Source organism: Trachymyrmex cornetzi, unplaced genomic scaffold (genome assembly GCF_001594075.2).
Source record: "Trachymyrmex cornetzi isolate Tcor2-1 unplaced genomic scaffold, Tcor1.1 scaffold75, whole genome shotgun sequence".
NCBI classification, from domain to species: Eukaryota; Metazoa; Arthropoda; class Insecta; order Hymenoptera; family Formicidae; genus Trachymyrmex; species Trachymyrmex cornetzi.
Genome location: NW_017300081.1, coordinates 293,374 through 309,305, shown reverse-complemented (window position 1 = coordinate 309,305; position 15,932 = coordinate 293,374). Strand labels below are relative to the sequence as shown.

The 15,932-nt window shown below is 26.8% G+C and overlaps 2 protein-coding genes and 1 pseudogene across 8 annotated transcripts in view; 1 reads left to right on the top strand and 2 right to left on the bottom strand.

Moving 5' to 3' along the window:
• Nucleotides 1-668: 668 nt before the first annotated feature.
• On the top strand, nt 669-1,980 carry LOC108768121 (UPF0184 protein C9orf16 homolog). Of its 3 annotated transcripts, none has more exons than XM_018518416.1 (2): nt 669-956; nt 1,635-1,980. In XM_018518416.1, the coding sequence occupies exons 1-2, from the start codon at nt 752-754 to the stop codon at nt 1,811-1,813; spliced, it is 384 nt and encodes a 127-aa protein (XP_018373918.1). In that variant the 5' UTR covers nt 669-751; the 3' UTR covers nt 1,814-1,980. The 3 variants fall into 3 exon arrangements, with proteins under 3 accessions (XP_018373918.1, XP_018373916.1, XP_018373917.1); XM_018518414.1 differs by having other exon boundaries at nt 669-965; nt 1,644-1,980; XM_018518415.1 differs by having other exon boundaries at nt 669-968; nt 1,647-1,980.
• Nucleotides 1,981-3,341: 1,361 nt separating this feature from the next.
• LOC108768107 (protein starmaker-like) lies at nt 3,342-7,610 on the bottom strand (annotated as a pseudogene).
• Nucleotides 7,611-7,920: 310 nt separating this feature from the next.
• LOC108768117 (heat shock factor protein 1) overlaps nt 7,921-15,932 on the bottom strand; it is an 11,188-nt gene continuing 3,176 nt past the window's right edge. The window contains exons 2-11 of one of the 5 annotated variants that reach the window (XM_018518401.1): nt 13,353-13,461; nt 13,144-13,268; nt 11,807-12,142; nt 11,652-11,731; nt 11,224-11,394; nt 10,552-10,617; nt 9,216-9,698; nt 8,662-8,767; nt 8,441-8,525; nt 7,921-8,117 (exon numbers count right to left, since the gene is read on the bottom strand). In XM_018518401.1, coding sequence (XP_018373903.1) covers nt 7,921-8,117; nt 8,441-8,525; nt 8,662-8,767; nt 9,216-9,698; nt 10,552-10,617; nt 11,224-11,394; nt 11,652-11,731; nt 11,807-12,142; nt 13,144-13,268; nt 13,353-13,461 — 1,758 coding nt within the window. The remainder of the gene's footprint in view (nt 8,118-8,440; nt 8,526-8,661; nt 8,768-9,215; nt 9,699-10,551; nt 10,618-11,223; nt 11,395-11,651; nt 11,732-11,806; nt 12,143-13,143; nt 13,269-13,352; nt 13,462-15,932) is intronic. The other 4 variants (XM_018518402.1, XM_018518404.1, XM_018518405.1 and 1 more) reach the window with 4 other exon arrangements.

Below are 15,932 nucleotides of genomic sequence, written 5' to 3'. Positions count from 1 at the left end.
GAAACTTTCGGCCAAATCTCCAAGCCGAAATTATAAAACCGCGATATCGGCGTATAATAAGTATACGTAATATTCAACGCGTTACAGCGAACTGATGCTCTACGACAGAAATATTGCAATATTCTTTCACAGGATTTATTTTTAAGTAAATAATAATCGTGAAAAGTACGGAGCGTTTCGAACGGATTTCGCCGCGTTTCGCAATGGATCGATCACGATTCACGATACACGCGACATCTGTCGAGGACATTGCGAAGTAATGAGATTGCCTATCGACGGTCAAAATATTACGATTAAAATAAAAATATCGCTAAAATACTAGAAATTACTGCGTTCAGCGGAGAAAGCAGCTTTGCAACTGTTGCAAAATTTTTTAATATGATTAATCTTGTCATTAATTCCTTACTGGATTTAAACGTATAAATATTTCACATTAAAGAATTTTACAGAAATTGCAAAACTGCTAAACGCAGTCGATTTGTATCGATTACCAGTTAATAACCCACCTAATCTTTAATATTAATAATTTAGTCACATTGTTTGAAATCTCCCAAAATTTTGCACTTTAAACGAGATAAATATATATTCGGGTATTGAAAAGAAAGAAAACGAAGATACTGAGTGCAAAAAGTGCAAGCAACGCGAACAGATCGACACGTCACGAGACACCATATGACTTTTTACCTATATATATAGGTATGCATATACCTTTAACTGTAAAGTCAGCTGATTTTGACTGGCTGCTTCTCAGATGCAAGTGGAAGAAGAAAATATGGTCAGAGACGAGTATCCAGCACCGGAGGAAATGAAAAAGGAAGAAGATATAGAGGATACGATGCAAACGGAGGAAACTAATCACGACGCTGACGAAGAAATGAACTATATGGAGAACGAGGAACGTTCCGGTGATATTTGCGAGTATCTCGAGAACGTTGTGTATCCTGAAGATGTATATATTGATCCAAGTAAGCATATTTTCAAGTAGATCTTTTCGAGTAAATGTTGAGAATTCAAAAACTAACAACGTGACATGCTGTACGACTATGGAGAATTTTGTTACACATTATTGGTGTATATCTAAATATTAATGCACAGACAATTTCATAAAAATACAAATTTTTATAGACTCCTTATATTAATACAATGATAATAATAACAAAATGTCTAACTGGGCGTTAGGAGTCAGCGCCGGGTATAATATTGCGCAAAACTAACTAATACTTATTCATAAATAAAAAATTCAATTTTGTACGTTTTGGCTCACTATTTGAGCCATCCTCAGCAATAAAAAATTATCGCTTTAAATCATGGATACATAGAAATTCTCAATAAGTTATATGTTTATTTTTATTATTGACCGATATGCTTTGTTCGCGCGACACATCTCTCTTTGTATTTAACAAGTAACATGTGATTAACATCAAAACGAACATGACTTTCTTTTATGTTACTTAAATTAGTTAGCTTTGCGCAATATTATATCCGGCGCTGACTCCTAACGCCCAGTTAGACATTTTGTTATTATTATCATTGTATTAATGCACAGATATATTCGTGTAAATAATTTAAGAAATAAATACTTAAATAAGCTTTTAAATCAAGTAGAAAAAGAGATATGTATATCATTAACATGTTATGCACAGGTATAAAGGCATTAGAGGACGAGTTGGATCATTTGCAAACTGCTTTGGATCATTTGGAAAGGAAAAACGATGATATACATGCACAGTTGACCGAACTGTTGCAATCTAATCGTGAAGCTAGGAAACAGTTTCAGGAATCACTGCAAGTCGAAGAACAACAATCAAAGTGATAATTATTCTTAGAAAATTATGTTTGCCAATTTGATGTTGCCTGAAGATACTCCTAAGTATTATTTTTTGATCTTATAAATGCATTGTTTTATGTATCTGTAAGAATGAAAAACATTTTATAATCTATCCTGATTAATCATATTTGTTAGTAATTAGGCAAAGAAACTTCAACAACATTCCTAATGACAAAAATAAAATTGAGTTAATTTATCGTGTAATTATGTATATATGTATACACATATATTTGAAAATATTAATGCACTTTTATTTATTACAAATATCGATGTTAATTGAATTGCAATTGTAATTTTAAAAAATTCTTGTACATGTTATGCAAAATATATATTTTTTATTAAATTTTAATATTTTATTTTTGAAGAATAATGGAACATACACAATATCTTTGTTATATATCATATTGCGATATATATAGCATTATGTATATACATATATCAATTGTTACTAAGATCAAATAAACAATATTTCTAGAAATGATAAAACATTTTAGAATATTTCTAACAAACAAAATAACCAGAGAAGATATGAAAATATATAATGCAATCGTCTTCGTGTAAAAATTGTTTTATGACAATTCATATAATGCGCTAAAACAGAGGAGAATATTGAACGAAACAATAAATGCACACGAACAGTTATGTAAATTTTATTTGCATATAAACAAACAGATTTAATATAACTGTCGACGCGCGCGCGCGGTAGTAAAAGTATTTTTAATATAATGCTAATTTTAACTACAATTATCATGTACTTAATGATAAAGAACTTACTTTCTAATATATTAGATATACACAAATCAGTGAACTAATATAAACAACGTGTTTCATGGATCTACTTGCAGAAATTCTGTGTTAGAACATTAATTACTTAAGTAGTTTTAATAGGTGCATATTAAATTATTAATTTATTATATTTAATAGGTGCATATTTTGATAATCTAACTGTCTCTTGCTGGCCCCTAGTTATTTCTAAACGATATTCTTTTATTCTTTACAATATATACACATTAAGTGCAATTAATAGTGATTTATCACAAAGCGCAACAGTGATTCATAATCTTCAATTTCTTCACTTACATTTTCCATTAATTTTTTAAAGCATTAGAATCTATGATTTCTTGAACAGTGCTGTATCAGAATTATGTGACATATGCATTTGTTATAAATGAAAACGCTCTCTAATTAATATTTTTCATCAAATACAAGCTTCAGTTCAAACAGGCAAATCCATCTTGCTGAATAGAAAAATATACAAACAACCTCAGCATATAAATCATTTTATTATATTAAATAAATATTCATCACATGCTGAGAGAAGATTCATTATTAAAGATTTATTTAAAAGAAATCTATACCTCTTAAAAAATTCTTAAAATCTTTGATAGTAAGATGTAATGCTTTTATTAAAAAAAAATGGTTAACTTTTGATTGTATATATAGAATTACATAACAGATTTTATACAGAACTCAAAATGAAATATATGAACTTTACTTTTGTGATAAAAGTTTCCTATCTATAAATCAAAACAAAACATAATAAAGATATCCTAATATGCAATGTTGGCTTTCTATATGCTTTACTTGTATAATTCGAGTCGTCTGTTGCAAATGCATGAAATAAATGTAAATGATAGTAAAACGGTCATTACATACACGATCAATACATACAATCAATCAATTTATTGCATACAGCGCTTAAGGGACCAAGTAATTCGATACATTCTTATCGGATAGATTAAAGTCTATTCTACAATGTGCTTTTTGTTTTCTGTTTCTTGCTCTTTGCTATTTTTTACATCTTGTCTTTTTGCTTTTTATCCGGTTTTTTGTTTTATGTCGTCCGAAATAAAAGTTAACGAACTTCGAAAGAAACAAGAAATACGTAGCAAGAAATACAATTGTCGATAAAACGATTGCAAAGGGGAAAAAAGCAAGAAACAAGAAACAAAGAGCACATTGTAGAATAGGCTTAACACACTGTTGTACAGAAAAACATTAAACAACATTAAAAGATTATTAACTTATTAATAAAGACTAAGACTTCAAGACTAAGACTTCAGTGTTTGAATCTTAATTCAAGATATCCAAATTCTTGTCTTTTTTTTACGACCGAATATTAATACGACCAAATATATTTTTTAATATTTAAATAATTTTCTCATCTTATATTAATCTGCCATCAAATTATATTATATATTATATATTATATAGTATATATGATATATGATATATTAAATATATATTAAATATTTAATTATATATTATATATATAATATATAATATATAATTATAATATACGAATTAATAATTGTAAAGTTTTCATCTTTTCATAATAAAAATGCAAAGATATTCTGACTTTAAAAGAATTCTAGTATCTTACACAAGTCAAAATTTTAATCGAAAAATATTTACATTATTCGAAGATTTAACATTATAATCTATTAGAAATTTTCTATTAAATAAAAATCACTGAAATCTCAACTTGTATTATCATTATTTTTATCTTTTTACAAACAATTTTTTTACATGCATACGCAAATTTATTAATTTAACGAACTTATTATCTATATAAAATAGGAAAAGATGTTACATTATTCTATTAATTTGTTTTCATGAAGCTTTAAATCTTTTTACACACAAAATAAGAATAAAAGAACAAAATAAGAATTTTTTATTAGAATATTATATACAAAGTAAGAACAAAAGATTTCAAAATTTCACGTTTAAGTTGCGAAAATTTAGACATCCATCTAATTCTTATAACAATACCAAGATTCTTCCATTATTAGTTTCATTATGTATTTTATTTCGCAACTTAAGTAACTTAAGTTATGTTGTCACATTGAAATAATATTCTTACTTTAAGCTTGATAGTAAATTACAAAGAGATTGTAACAGTGCACTTTATATCTTATTCAAATTATCATTCTTTTCTAAACAATAAAAAATCAAACACAGAAGTTATTTCTATCAAAAAACTGAAAGAAAGGTAGATTTAAATAAATTATACTAAATATAATAAAAAAATATATAAGAAAAGAATATTGTATATAAAAAAAGATTGCGTATATATGAGTGTTTCATTATATATATATATTATATATACTATATATAATAATATATTATATATAATATATAAAATTTTATGGTAAGTCTAATAATGCTATTTGTACAAAGATTTTGCATAGATACTTTAAACGAATTATGTAAATTGTGAAATAAATAACTACCCTTATTTCAAAAATTATATGAACATAAAGTGCATTGGTAACAACAGCAAATTTGTAAAAATGTACTTCTTATATTCTATAATCTTTTTTATTCATTTAATCTTTTTATTGCATACATACACACAAAGTATCTATATGTAACAGATCAGTAAAAGCATTTTTGCACAGATGTTTTATTTCTTAATAAATTTTTGTAAATCGTAATGTATTTGTAATGTGAAGTTATACAATCATAACATACATTGTCGATGTGAATTTAAAGTTTACTTGTACGTGTGAATGTTGCAAAATTTTAATTATTTCAATCTCTCAAAATTTTTATACTCAAATCAAATAATTCTCACAATCAGTTCGTTAAAGAATATAAAATTATAGTGCTTAATGTAAAGTATAATTAAAATTTAAAACATTCACTATGAACTATTTATTATGATAAAATAGAAATTTTACTCATTTCATTGATACTGTTTCGATTTTTTACTATAAAAAAATAATCAATGAGGATATTTACAGTTGTATTACGGTTGCATCAATTTCTCTTGTAATTATAAATATTTCTAATTTATGTTAATAAAAATATAAAAGAAATAACTGTCATAATTTTCATAAATAACTGTCAGATTATTAATGTTAAATACAAGTTATTAATTTGTCTTCAAATTTTGTCTATAGTGTAAATTTAATTTTATATGCTAAGTACATAAAAATATATGACATCTATTATTATATGTTAAATTGACAAAATATACTGATTACGAAATATATATATATTGAGATTTTTATTCCTTTCAACTTCAATAATTCCAAAGGCTCTATTTGCTTCGCTTTTTTTGGATCAAGAAAGAATGCTGGATAAGGACTTGCTTCAAATAACTGGATTTTTCCATATTTCTCACACAATTCTGCTATCTCTCTTGTTATTAGGCGTTATTTTTGGAATATTATCAATGAGAACAATTCTTCTTGTTAGATCGTCTCTCTCGTTATGTGTTATGTTAAATCTTTTTATAATACTATTCTCATTTTCATTGGCTTCCCTTTTTACATCATCATTCTCACTGTCTTCTTCACCTTTACTACTAATATCGTCTTCATCACTAGTATCTTTATCTTCTCCATTAAAATCTTCATCTTCATCGTCGTCTGCTCCAAAAGTACTTTTGTACCTAATTCTGCATTCTCGTCATCGCTATAATCAGTAGTATCATTGGAATAGTCATCTGAATCGGAATTTTCCAATACTGTAGAATCGAATTCAGCGTAATTTTTGATAATTCTAATTTTAGGTTTTTCAATGTGATCATCTTTCTTTTTCTGCTTTTCCATGTCTTTATCTTCATCTATACCATCCTCGTCATCATCTTTATGAAAGAAAATACAACTGAGAAACTCTCAATTGTATTTTCACTACTTTCGACTTCATCATCCTCCTTTTGACCTTTCTTCATTTTCTTGGTTTTAGATTGTAAACCTTTAAACATTGTTACACCTTTACGCTCACTCATCTCTTCTTCATCACTGTCATCATCATCGTCCATCTCTTCTTCATCAGAGTCATCATAATTATCCGTGTCTTCTTCTTCCTCATCCTTTTCATAATCTTCATCTTCATCATCTGATTCTTTTAAGCTCCTGCCAAAAATATCTGGGATATCTGAATCGCTTTCATCTGATTTATTTAAACTATCATCCTCACTTTCAGTAGTGTTAGAATTAGATTTATCCAATTGCTTTTCCACCTTTTTAGGTTGAAAGTCTTCTTACTAATTTTTTGTGCTTTGCTTGAATTCGTGCTTTAGTTGAAATTTTGTGTTTTGTTTGGAAATTTTTTTTTGATTGCTTTGCTACTGCATTACCATTTGGAGAAGCCTTTTGATCCCAATATTTCTTTGAAATCTTGTTTTTATTTGGAGCAGGCTCTTGATCTTTGGGTGTATTTTTGAATTTGGAATCTTTATTCTTCTTTATAGAACCACCTTTTATTTCATGCAACTGCCGTTTTCCTTTATTTGCATTATGCTTCAATGCCTTTGCCTTACCCATTTTTTCTTTCTATAACAATAGTTTTCTTCCTTTGCTAATCAGAAAACTTCGATTTTTCGAAAACACCTCGATCAATTCGAATCGTTATTCGTGCCGTTCGTACGTCCGCTTCCTTGCCTGTTGTCGAAAGAAATGTCTAATTCTACGTGCTACTAAGATATCAATTGTGTTTATATCCTTTCAAAATAAAATCTAATGAAATCAAAGAATTTGATGCAACAGTAACCAATCTGTAATAAATTTATCTGTATGCTTTTGTATATTTCTTTGTACATACAGGGTTACAAGGTAATTCAGTCCAGTCGGAGGAGTCGGCATGTACGTACTGTTTATGAAAAACTGAATCGAAAAGTCTTCTACCATTTTACCATTTTCGTAATTTTTTTAGTTGCTCAATAAGTAGAATGTTTGTATCGACGCATAAAATAACTTAAGAGTTCTTTAAAAAATATCTGAAACATTTTTTATAAAAAACTTTGAAAGATATTTCAATATCTTTACATCGATTTTACCAGCTTATTCAGCAATTTTTAGGAATTAATATTTTGTTAACTGTTGCGAAATAGTAGAGAATTTTTCTAATTCAGTTTTTCATAAACAGTACATACATGCCAGCTCCTCCGGCTGGTCTTTTGATCGTAATGTTGCTAATCATAATAAACATAGTAAATGTAATAAATATTAAATTTAAATGATTACATTTTTTAAAAAAATTCTAATAGAGAAAGAAAAATAGGAAAAAACTAAAAATGCATTAAAAATAAGAGGAATACTCTTCTACCTGTTAGTTAATAATAGTTAAATAGTTAACGATATTTACGATACTGAATTCGTATTATTGACTATCAGAACATCATGAAATTTCTTATCCTCATAATCCCTCGTAGAATGTGTATAACCATTCATCTGTAAATCTGATAAATTTGGACCAATTCCCATAAACACGTCGTCTAATTCTAATGGTGAATATGTCATAAGTTCACCACCAGCAGATCCGTTGACAGAATCTGAAACTATACATTATTGAAATTATTATCTGCACTTCATCTTATTAATTTTATAGAAATAAACTTTCTTCTGAAATTTCATAATAACATTATGATGTAATAAATAAATATAAAAAGCATCTCACATATTTCTTAAAATAAATTAAATATTTAAAAACACGTAAAATATATATGTATATTTTAATAACAATTATATTTAATTATAATTTCTTTTTTTATAAGATTTTTTTATTATACTTGCAACCTTTTCTTAAAATTTTTTTAATGGAGAAATATAAACTTTATTGAAATAAAGTTTGAATTTCAGCAAAAAAATTATAAAAACTTACTATCTTCCTCTTCTCTCCCATAATATGGATTCAATTCTGAATTAAGTGACAATCCAAACGTCATCGGATCATCAGTATTAAATATCTAGTAAAAAAGGAAAAATATCATTATTAGCATTTTTAGTAAATGTGCTTTTTTCTATGAAGAATCTTTAATTATTATTCTTGCAATTTTTTCTTTCTTTCTGTTTCTGATATGTAAAAAATTTATATTTACTTACATCAAGTAAAGTATTAGCGTCCAAATTGCAATTTTCACTCAGCAATACGTCACGGAAATTGTCCAAATTGCTCTGTGTTGTTTCTACTTGATTGTTTAGTTCTTCCCTATATATAAAATAAAGATATATTAAAATATAATATTTACGCATTACTTAAGTAAAAACTATTAAATATGAAGAATAAAGTGGAGTAAAATGCTCCTATAGGTTAAAAAATAATAATTTATGCAATAAAATATGATAGTAATTTTTATAAGAGATACATAAAAAAAGAATTGTAATATTCTTTATATTTTATTATTTCATAAATTCTATAAATATTATATATAATAAATATTACAACATAAATTTGTTTTAAAAAACAATATAAATTACATTAATAAAAATTATTTAAAATTTATAAAAAGATAATCTATATCGTAAAAAAAATTTATCCGATATAAAATATAAAAAACGATATTCCTTTTGTTGTGATTAATAATTTCCACTATAAAATCAAATGGAAATTATTATTAGTAAATATTTATATTATTCATGATCTATGTTGGACTTACGTTGGTTCTAATCTGTAATTAGCTTCAGTCATTCCAGAGGAATTAACACGGCTCACAAATAAATCCTTTGATGAACTTGCGTTTGCTGTGTCATAACTATTATCTTCTTTTTGTGATTGTACTATTCTATTTTCATTATATTGCTCATTGATATTTGTCACTAAAATAGGACCTCTTCCGCTATCGATTTTTTTACTAAACCTGTTATACATGTTATTAGGATTGCTACTGCTGTCTTCTTCATTCTCAATATTATTTTGAATATTATTATTATAGAGCATTTCCGAGGAAATTAATATTTCCGGAGTAATTATATTTTCTGATTTCACTATCGATGGATTGTTATCCGAAACTTCCATAGTAAGTCCATAATTCTCCAAATCAACTGAATCCACATCATTAGAACCGATGGAATCATTTTTCAATAAACTCACAGGCTCGTTTTCATTGGTAGATATTTCAGGCATATGCAGCAATATTTCTCTATAAATAAGATCAATTTCCATTTTTATTTTAGATGCTCAAGTTTAAATTCTCTTATCTATATAAATTATGAAATACTTAAATATATTATCATATTCCAATAGAATAAAGCATAAATGCAAATGAATGAAGCATAAAAAATTATGAGTGAAGCATAAAAAAAATTGTATGTTACAAGACAGAACATATAAGAGATAAAAATTCATGCAATCTATTATACCATTCAAAAGAATATTATAATACAATAGCTATCAAATAAAGATAATGTTTATAGATCAATATATTAAAGTAAAAAATTAAATATGTAAATGAAAAAACTTCTTTCCTAATAGCAGAAGAATGTCACATTTTTCTTTTTTTCTTTTACCTTATCTTTCTCTTTCAATACATAAACAATAATATATCTTATATAGGTATATATAAAGATTATAATTTCATTAATGCAAATTCAGGACAAACATTTATGAGGAAAAATTAATAATATGAAGTGACAGTATTAGTTATACTAAAAAAAAAAAACATTCATATCGATATGTGCCTAATTTAATACAAAATGATTTATATATATATATTTATATGTATATAAAAGACTTATTAAAAATTTTTTTAATTTTACATGCTCTCCCCCCACCCCCCCCCTCCCTCTCACTCTCTGTAGAAAATATCGATAAAATGTATTTCCTCGCTTCCTCCCCGCTCCTTATATACATTTAAAAAAATTATATTTTTACAATACAATCACAAAAATCTAACTCATGCAAGAAATAGCATACATCATATACATAGTAACTCTATATAACAAAATAAATATAAGCAATTCTCAAAACACCAACAAACAAAAATTAGATTTAACCTTGTTGATTCTTTTCCGTTTTCCAATGGTGGAATGATAATTTTGACAGGCACCTTGTTTTTCCTGCTAATAACATTTAAATTTGATCAATATGAAATTTTTTAATATTATTATTAAATTCTACTGAATGCAACTGATTAGTAAATAAAAATATTGACTTAAACAAATTTTAATGACTTGGATTATTTGTATATATTTTAATGACTTGGAATATTTGTGTATATTTGATAGATTTTGTTATCATAATAACTTTTATGATGTAAATCTGATTTCTGATATTTGTACTACTATTTAGTAAGATAATTTTTAGTATGAGACTTTCCCTTATTTTCCACAAATCCTTCATAGAAAATTTTGGGACAAAATTTTTTTAATAAAAATTTTAATATTTAATACTTAGCGATTAAGTTCGAAGTAAGATTTTGTTGCAATAAATTTTACTTTTATTTTCTGCTTACAAGAATATCAGAATGTATTTCTATATTTTTTTCTAACAAGAATCAATTTCAAATTTTATAAAGAATAATGTTGTGTCTACTTTTTGCAAATACTGTGTACATTATATATAACGTTCTATTAAGTTATGTTTGTTTTATCTGTGATAAATTCTTCTAGAAATTAACTTATACGTATAAATACGCTCGTTAAAAATATAATATAAATTAAACTTACTTCTTTTTGTCTTTGCGAACAAGTTTCCTCTTTGTCTTAATCTTAGGATTCTGAACGGTATTTTCAGGTGTATATATAATTTCCACATTACCCTTATCTGTCAGCATTTCATCAATATGTTCTTGTGGACTTTGAACGGTTAGATTTTCATTTTTCAATATTCTAAAACAACTTATTATAATTAATTAGATAATGTTTTTTTTCTTTATCCACGCATATATTGAATCTTCTACTTCTTTAACAGGGTTGTTAGCGAAAAAAAAAAATTCCTTTACTTTTCTCGGTTTTCCTTATTTTTTAATTCTGTGACTTTTCTTGATTTCCTCTGATCGCTAACAACCTTGTTAGAACACTAATTCAAAAAATAAGCAAGACCAAATTTGAATTATATTTAAAATAAGCAATATATGTTAAATTTATTCACGTACTTGGTTAAGTAGTCTGAATCCACATCAGGTTCCGATTCATCAAGTTCATGAATTACTGCTCCTGTAGGAGACTCTCGCGACTACAATATAAATATTTATTATTATAGTAATTAATTACAAAATAAACATAAGTTAAACAATAATTACAATATTACCTTAGACAATTTAAATCGTTTATGTGAAGTTGATTGTAAATCACGTATCATTAATGGACATGGTCTTTTAACAGATAGTCCACTCCTCGATGGTTGTACAAGAGCAAGAAGAACTAATCGAATTAATCTATTAATAATTTCTTGCTGTTGCAAATATTTTTGATTCAATCTCATTACTTCTGTCCATATTGTTGAATTTTCCGATTTCATTTCATTTAAAGTCTCAGTTATAGTTTTTTGATATTCCTTCATTTCTCTTATTTCAATTAATACCCTATTCATTGCTTCTGGTGTAAAAGGAGACTGCAGTAAATCTTGATTTTTGTTAGCTGTAACCTAATAAGAGGACAGATTTAATTCCGTAATAAAAATGTTGATGTAACATTTCATCTTTTACAATTTAGGTTTGTATTTAAACTTGCATCTTTTTATTAGAAAGATATTTTTTATGTACTTCCAATTTTGCTTGCTTAAAAAGATTTAAAAGGGGAAAGAAATTCCTATACAGGATGGCCCCGAACGTTTCACAGCCAGATTTCGAGATTTTATAGGAAATTTAATAATGTTGAACAAAAAGTTTCTTATAAACACGTCGAAAAATGCTTCCTTAAAAAATTATCGCTCAAAAATCTTTGTGTAAAATAACGATTATTTTATATATTTTTACAAATATCAGAGAATGTATAATTATTTGAAAAATAATTTAATTCTCTACAACTTTCGTTTCAGTATTTTTTGATAAAAAAACGTATACATTCCCTAATATTTGTAAAAATATATAAAATAATCGTGATTTCAGAAGTTTTTGGGTGATAACTTTTTAAGGAAGCATTTTTCGACCCACGTTTATAGGAAACTTTTTGTTCAAAATTAAATTTCCTATAAAATCTCGAAATTTCTAACTGAAACATTCGGGGCCAATCTGTACATATCATACTACGTTATTACATTACACTGGAACCTCGTGATAACAAACTTCGAATTAGCGCACAAAATCCCTTCGATACGCATTAGACGCATGTGAGTAGCGTGAGTGGGAGTAACAGTTCCCAATAGGGCTCTGAATTTCATGATATAAAAGAGGGGGTAATCTCGTTATTAAGGAGATCTGAAAAGCGCGCGCGCTATTACAAGGCTCCAATCTTAAATTTTATATGTAATAATTTTTGTAGAAAAATTAAGAATATCATAAATATATAAATATAGGAAATCTTTTACACTATATATATGTATTTTTGAAACTTTTTTGAATTAATTTTAATCTTAAGAAAATAAAGAATAAAAAATTCAAATTATTACACCATAAAACATCTCAACTTTTAATTTAACATACTTACTTTTCTTTTAATATTTTCCACTAAATGAGGAGAATCTTTACAAAAGTACCGATGCGCAAACTCTATTTCATCTTTATCACATTTTAGGCCGCCCAATTCTACAGATGCTACCTTGTGAAATCCATCTAACATGTAAAGAACATTAATAAATATTTTGTTATTGTTATTTTGTTGTATTATCTACATTTTAAAAAAAGTTTAAAACTTACACATATTCAGCTGTCGTATAAAACTGGCCATATTACTATGTTTATAGTAATATGGTAATACTTTGATTGTAAATTCCGAATGATTTTTAATAAGAAAGGTATTTCCACTCTGAAAAAAACATTAAAAACTGTTAAGATTATTAAAATTCTCATCAAATTATGACAAAGTATACATCATTCATAAGACTGTTTTTTGTAGCTGAATTAGTATACAATCATATTTAAAATGAAATGTATATGAAGTTTTGCAAATGCGAGATAAAATTTTAATACAGTTAAGTATAGCGACAAGAAATAGAAAAATTATATATTACATATAAAAATTATATATATATTATAAATTTCCCTAGTATCTTCATTCATAGAGCATAATATTTATTTTTCGAAAATAAGCCAAAGCCATAGATTTTTTCATAATGTACAAGAGAATAAATAAATCAGAGTTTTTCCTTTATGAAAGTCTCTGATTGATTATCTTATGCTTTATGTATTATGAGTTATGCAAAGATTTATGCTCCAGCCTTAAAGTCCTAAACCTCATTATAATCTCAAAATATCACTGCATAGGTTATTTTTAATTAGAACCGAAATTAGGACTATACTTAATGCTACCATTACCATATATACAATCAAGAGAGATCATATTAAAATCCATAAATCATTTGTAACTACAATTTATTTATAACTGCAATTTATTTATTGCTATAATCCATTTATCAGTATTTTCAAATTTAGGCTCTTATCCTATAACTCTAATAACAGTGTCAGCGTTGTTATATTATTTGTAGCTTTATTGCCAGGTATAAACTCTGGCATTAACAATAGGGCTACTCTTTCTTCTTTATCTTTCCTTTTAATTGAAAAGGACAAAAGATAACCTGTGCAAATTCAGTTCCGAAATTCAAACAATGAATTTTGAAGAATAATGCCCATTGACAATAGGCGGCAAGATGGGATGTCGATATTTTGTTAATATTGTTGTTGCTCATCTAGGCGGAAAATCAGAATACCTGACATCGTCTAAAGAAACAACTATCATTAAGGGGATGCTGGAGTGACGGTAGAAGTTAATCAAGATCGATAGTATAGACTTTTTTAAATTCCAAATTCGACAATAATGACATCTTTCATTCATTTCTTATACTTATTATATATCATTGTGTCTCGCTCAAACGCATTCATCTGTCCTTATCTAACATATTGCAATACCATCTCTTACAAAGAGATCAACTAAAATACTGCTCGGTTTCATGGCTAAACAGTCTAAACTGTCATACACATCGTCGATTTCTCACGCGCTAGACACACAAATTCGTTCCTTGCACTAATCTTTTTATTTAGGCGTCAAAACTTAATTCTAAAGATACGACTGTATTCGTTTATTTATTCTACATGTGCTCCTGCCCTAATTTCGAGCATATAACGTGCATATAATTTTTTCACGAAGTAAATGTTTGATGAGCTGATAACACATGGATACAGGAATCTGTAATTTATTATTTTTCCCAGTTTTTGACACAAAATACACCAGGAGCAGATACATTAGCACAGATATTTCAATCGTGGAGAAGGAATTTTTATTCTGTGCAACTAATTCGAAGAACCGCGCAAGGAACATAAATGCTTGCTTTATCGGTAAAAAAAAGAAGACTCCAGTATCCCCTTAAGAGTATTAAAAAATAAGACACCCCGTTAAGCTAATATTTCATATAATAATGATTAAGACTCTGTCAATTTAAATCAATAATCATTAATAATACCAATAAAAACCGATGCTAGTTATTGTTGTATTAACAATATATTTCGATGGATAAAAGAAACAAGGAAGCATTATTTGATCTCGACATATATCATAGTGAGTGACTGCATTCTACTTACAAAAAAAATTGCGAAAATATTTTTAACATAGGTATTTTTATTAGTTTTAGGGAAAGTTAGACTTTATGTTAATACTGAGGAGGATTCAAAACGCAGGATCGAAACGTTTGTGAAATATTTTGTTCAATTAAATGCAAAATAGATTGCTAATACACAACAATAACTAGTGTCGGCTCTTATTGATATTATTAAATGATTAATATTTCATTTGTTATATGAAATTTTTCAAGTGACTAGAAAACAGGGTTGGTATTATTTTACCCACCTCAAAAAAATCCAAGGGAATTTTTTGGGTTTTATTTGGTTAAAAAAATCCGAAATTCGTAGGTTTTATTGGGATTTTTTGTATAAGAAAAATAAATTTTGTAATTCTTTAATCCAAAAAAAAAAAAACCTAATAAAAACCAATAAAATCCCTAAAAAAGTCACTGAGCTTTTTTGAAAAAGTCTGGATTTTCCAACCCTGCTGGAAAAGAGAATAAAAAAGTTTTCGAATCACTATACAGAAATTTTCTACTATAGCTAATTAATCCTTATCGTGCAAGGTCATTAGTGAGGTTTTGTGAACTTGGCACCCGACTTGCACAAATTTGCACCGTTTAGAAGTTATGATAAATTAACAATAAACAAAAAACGTAACTTTGGCAATTTTCAAGATATTCGAAATCTGTTTGCGGCATCTTACATAGAATCGTTTGTAGT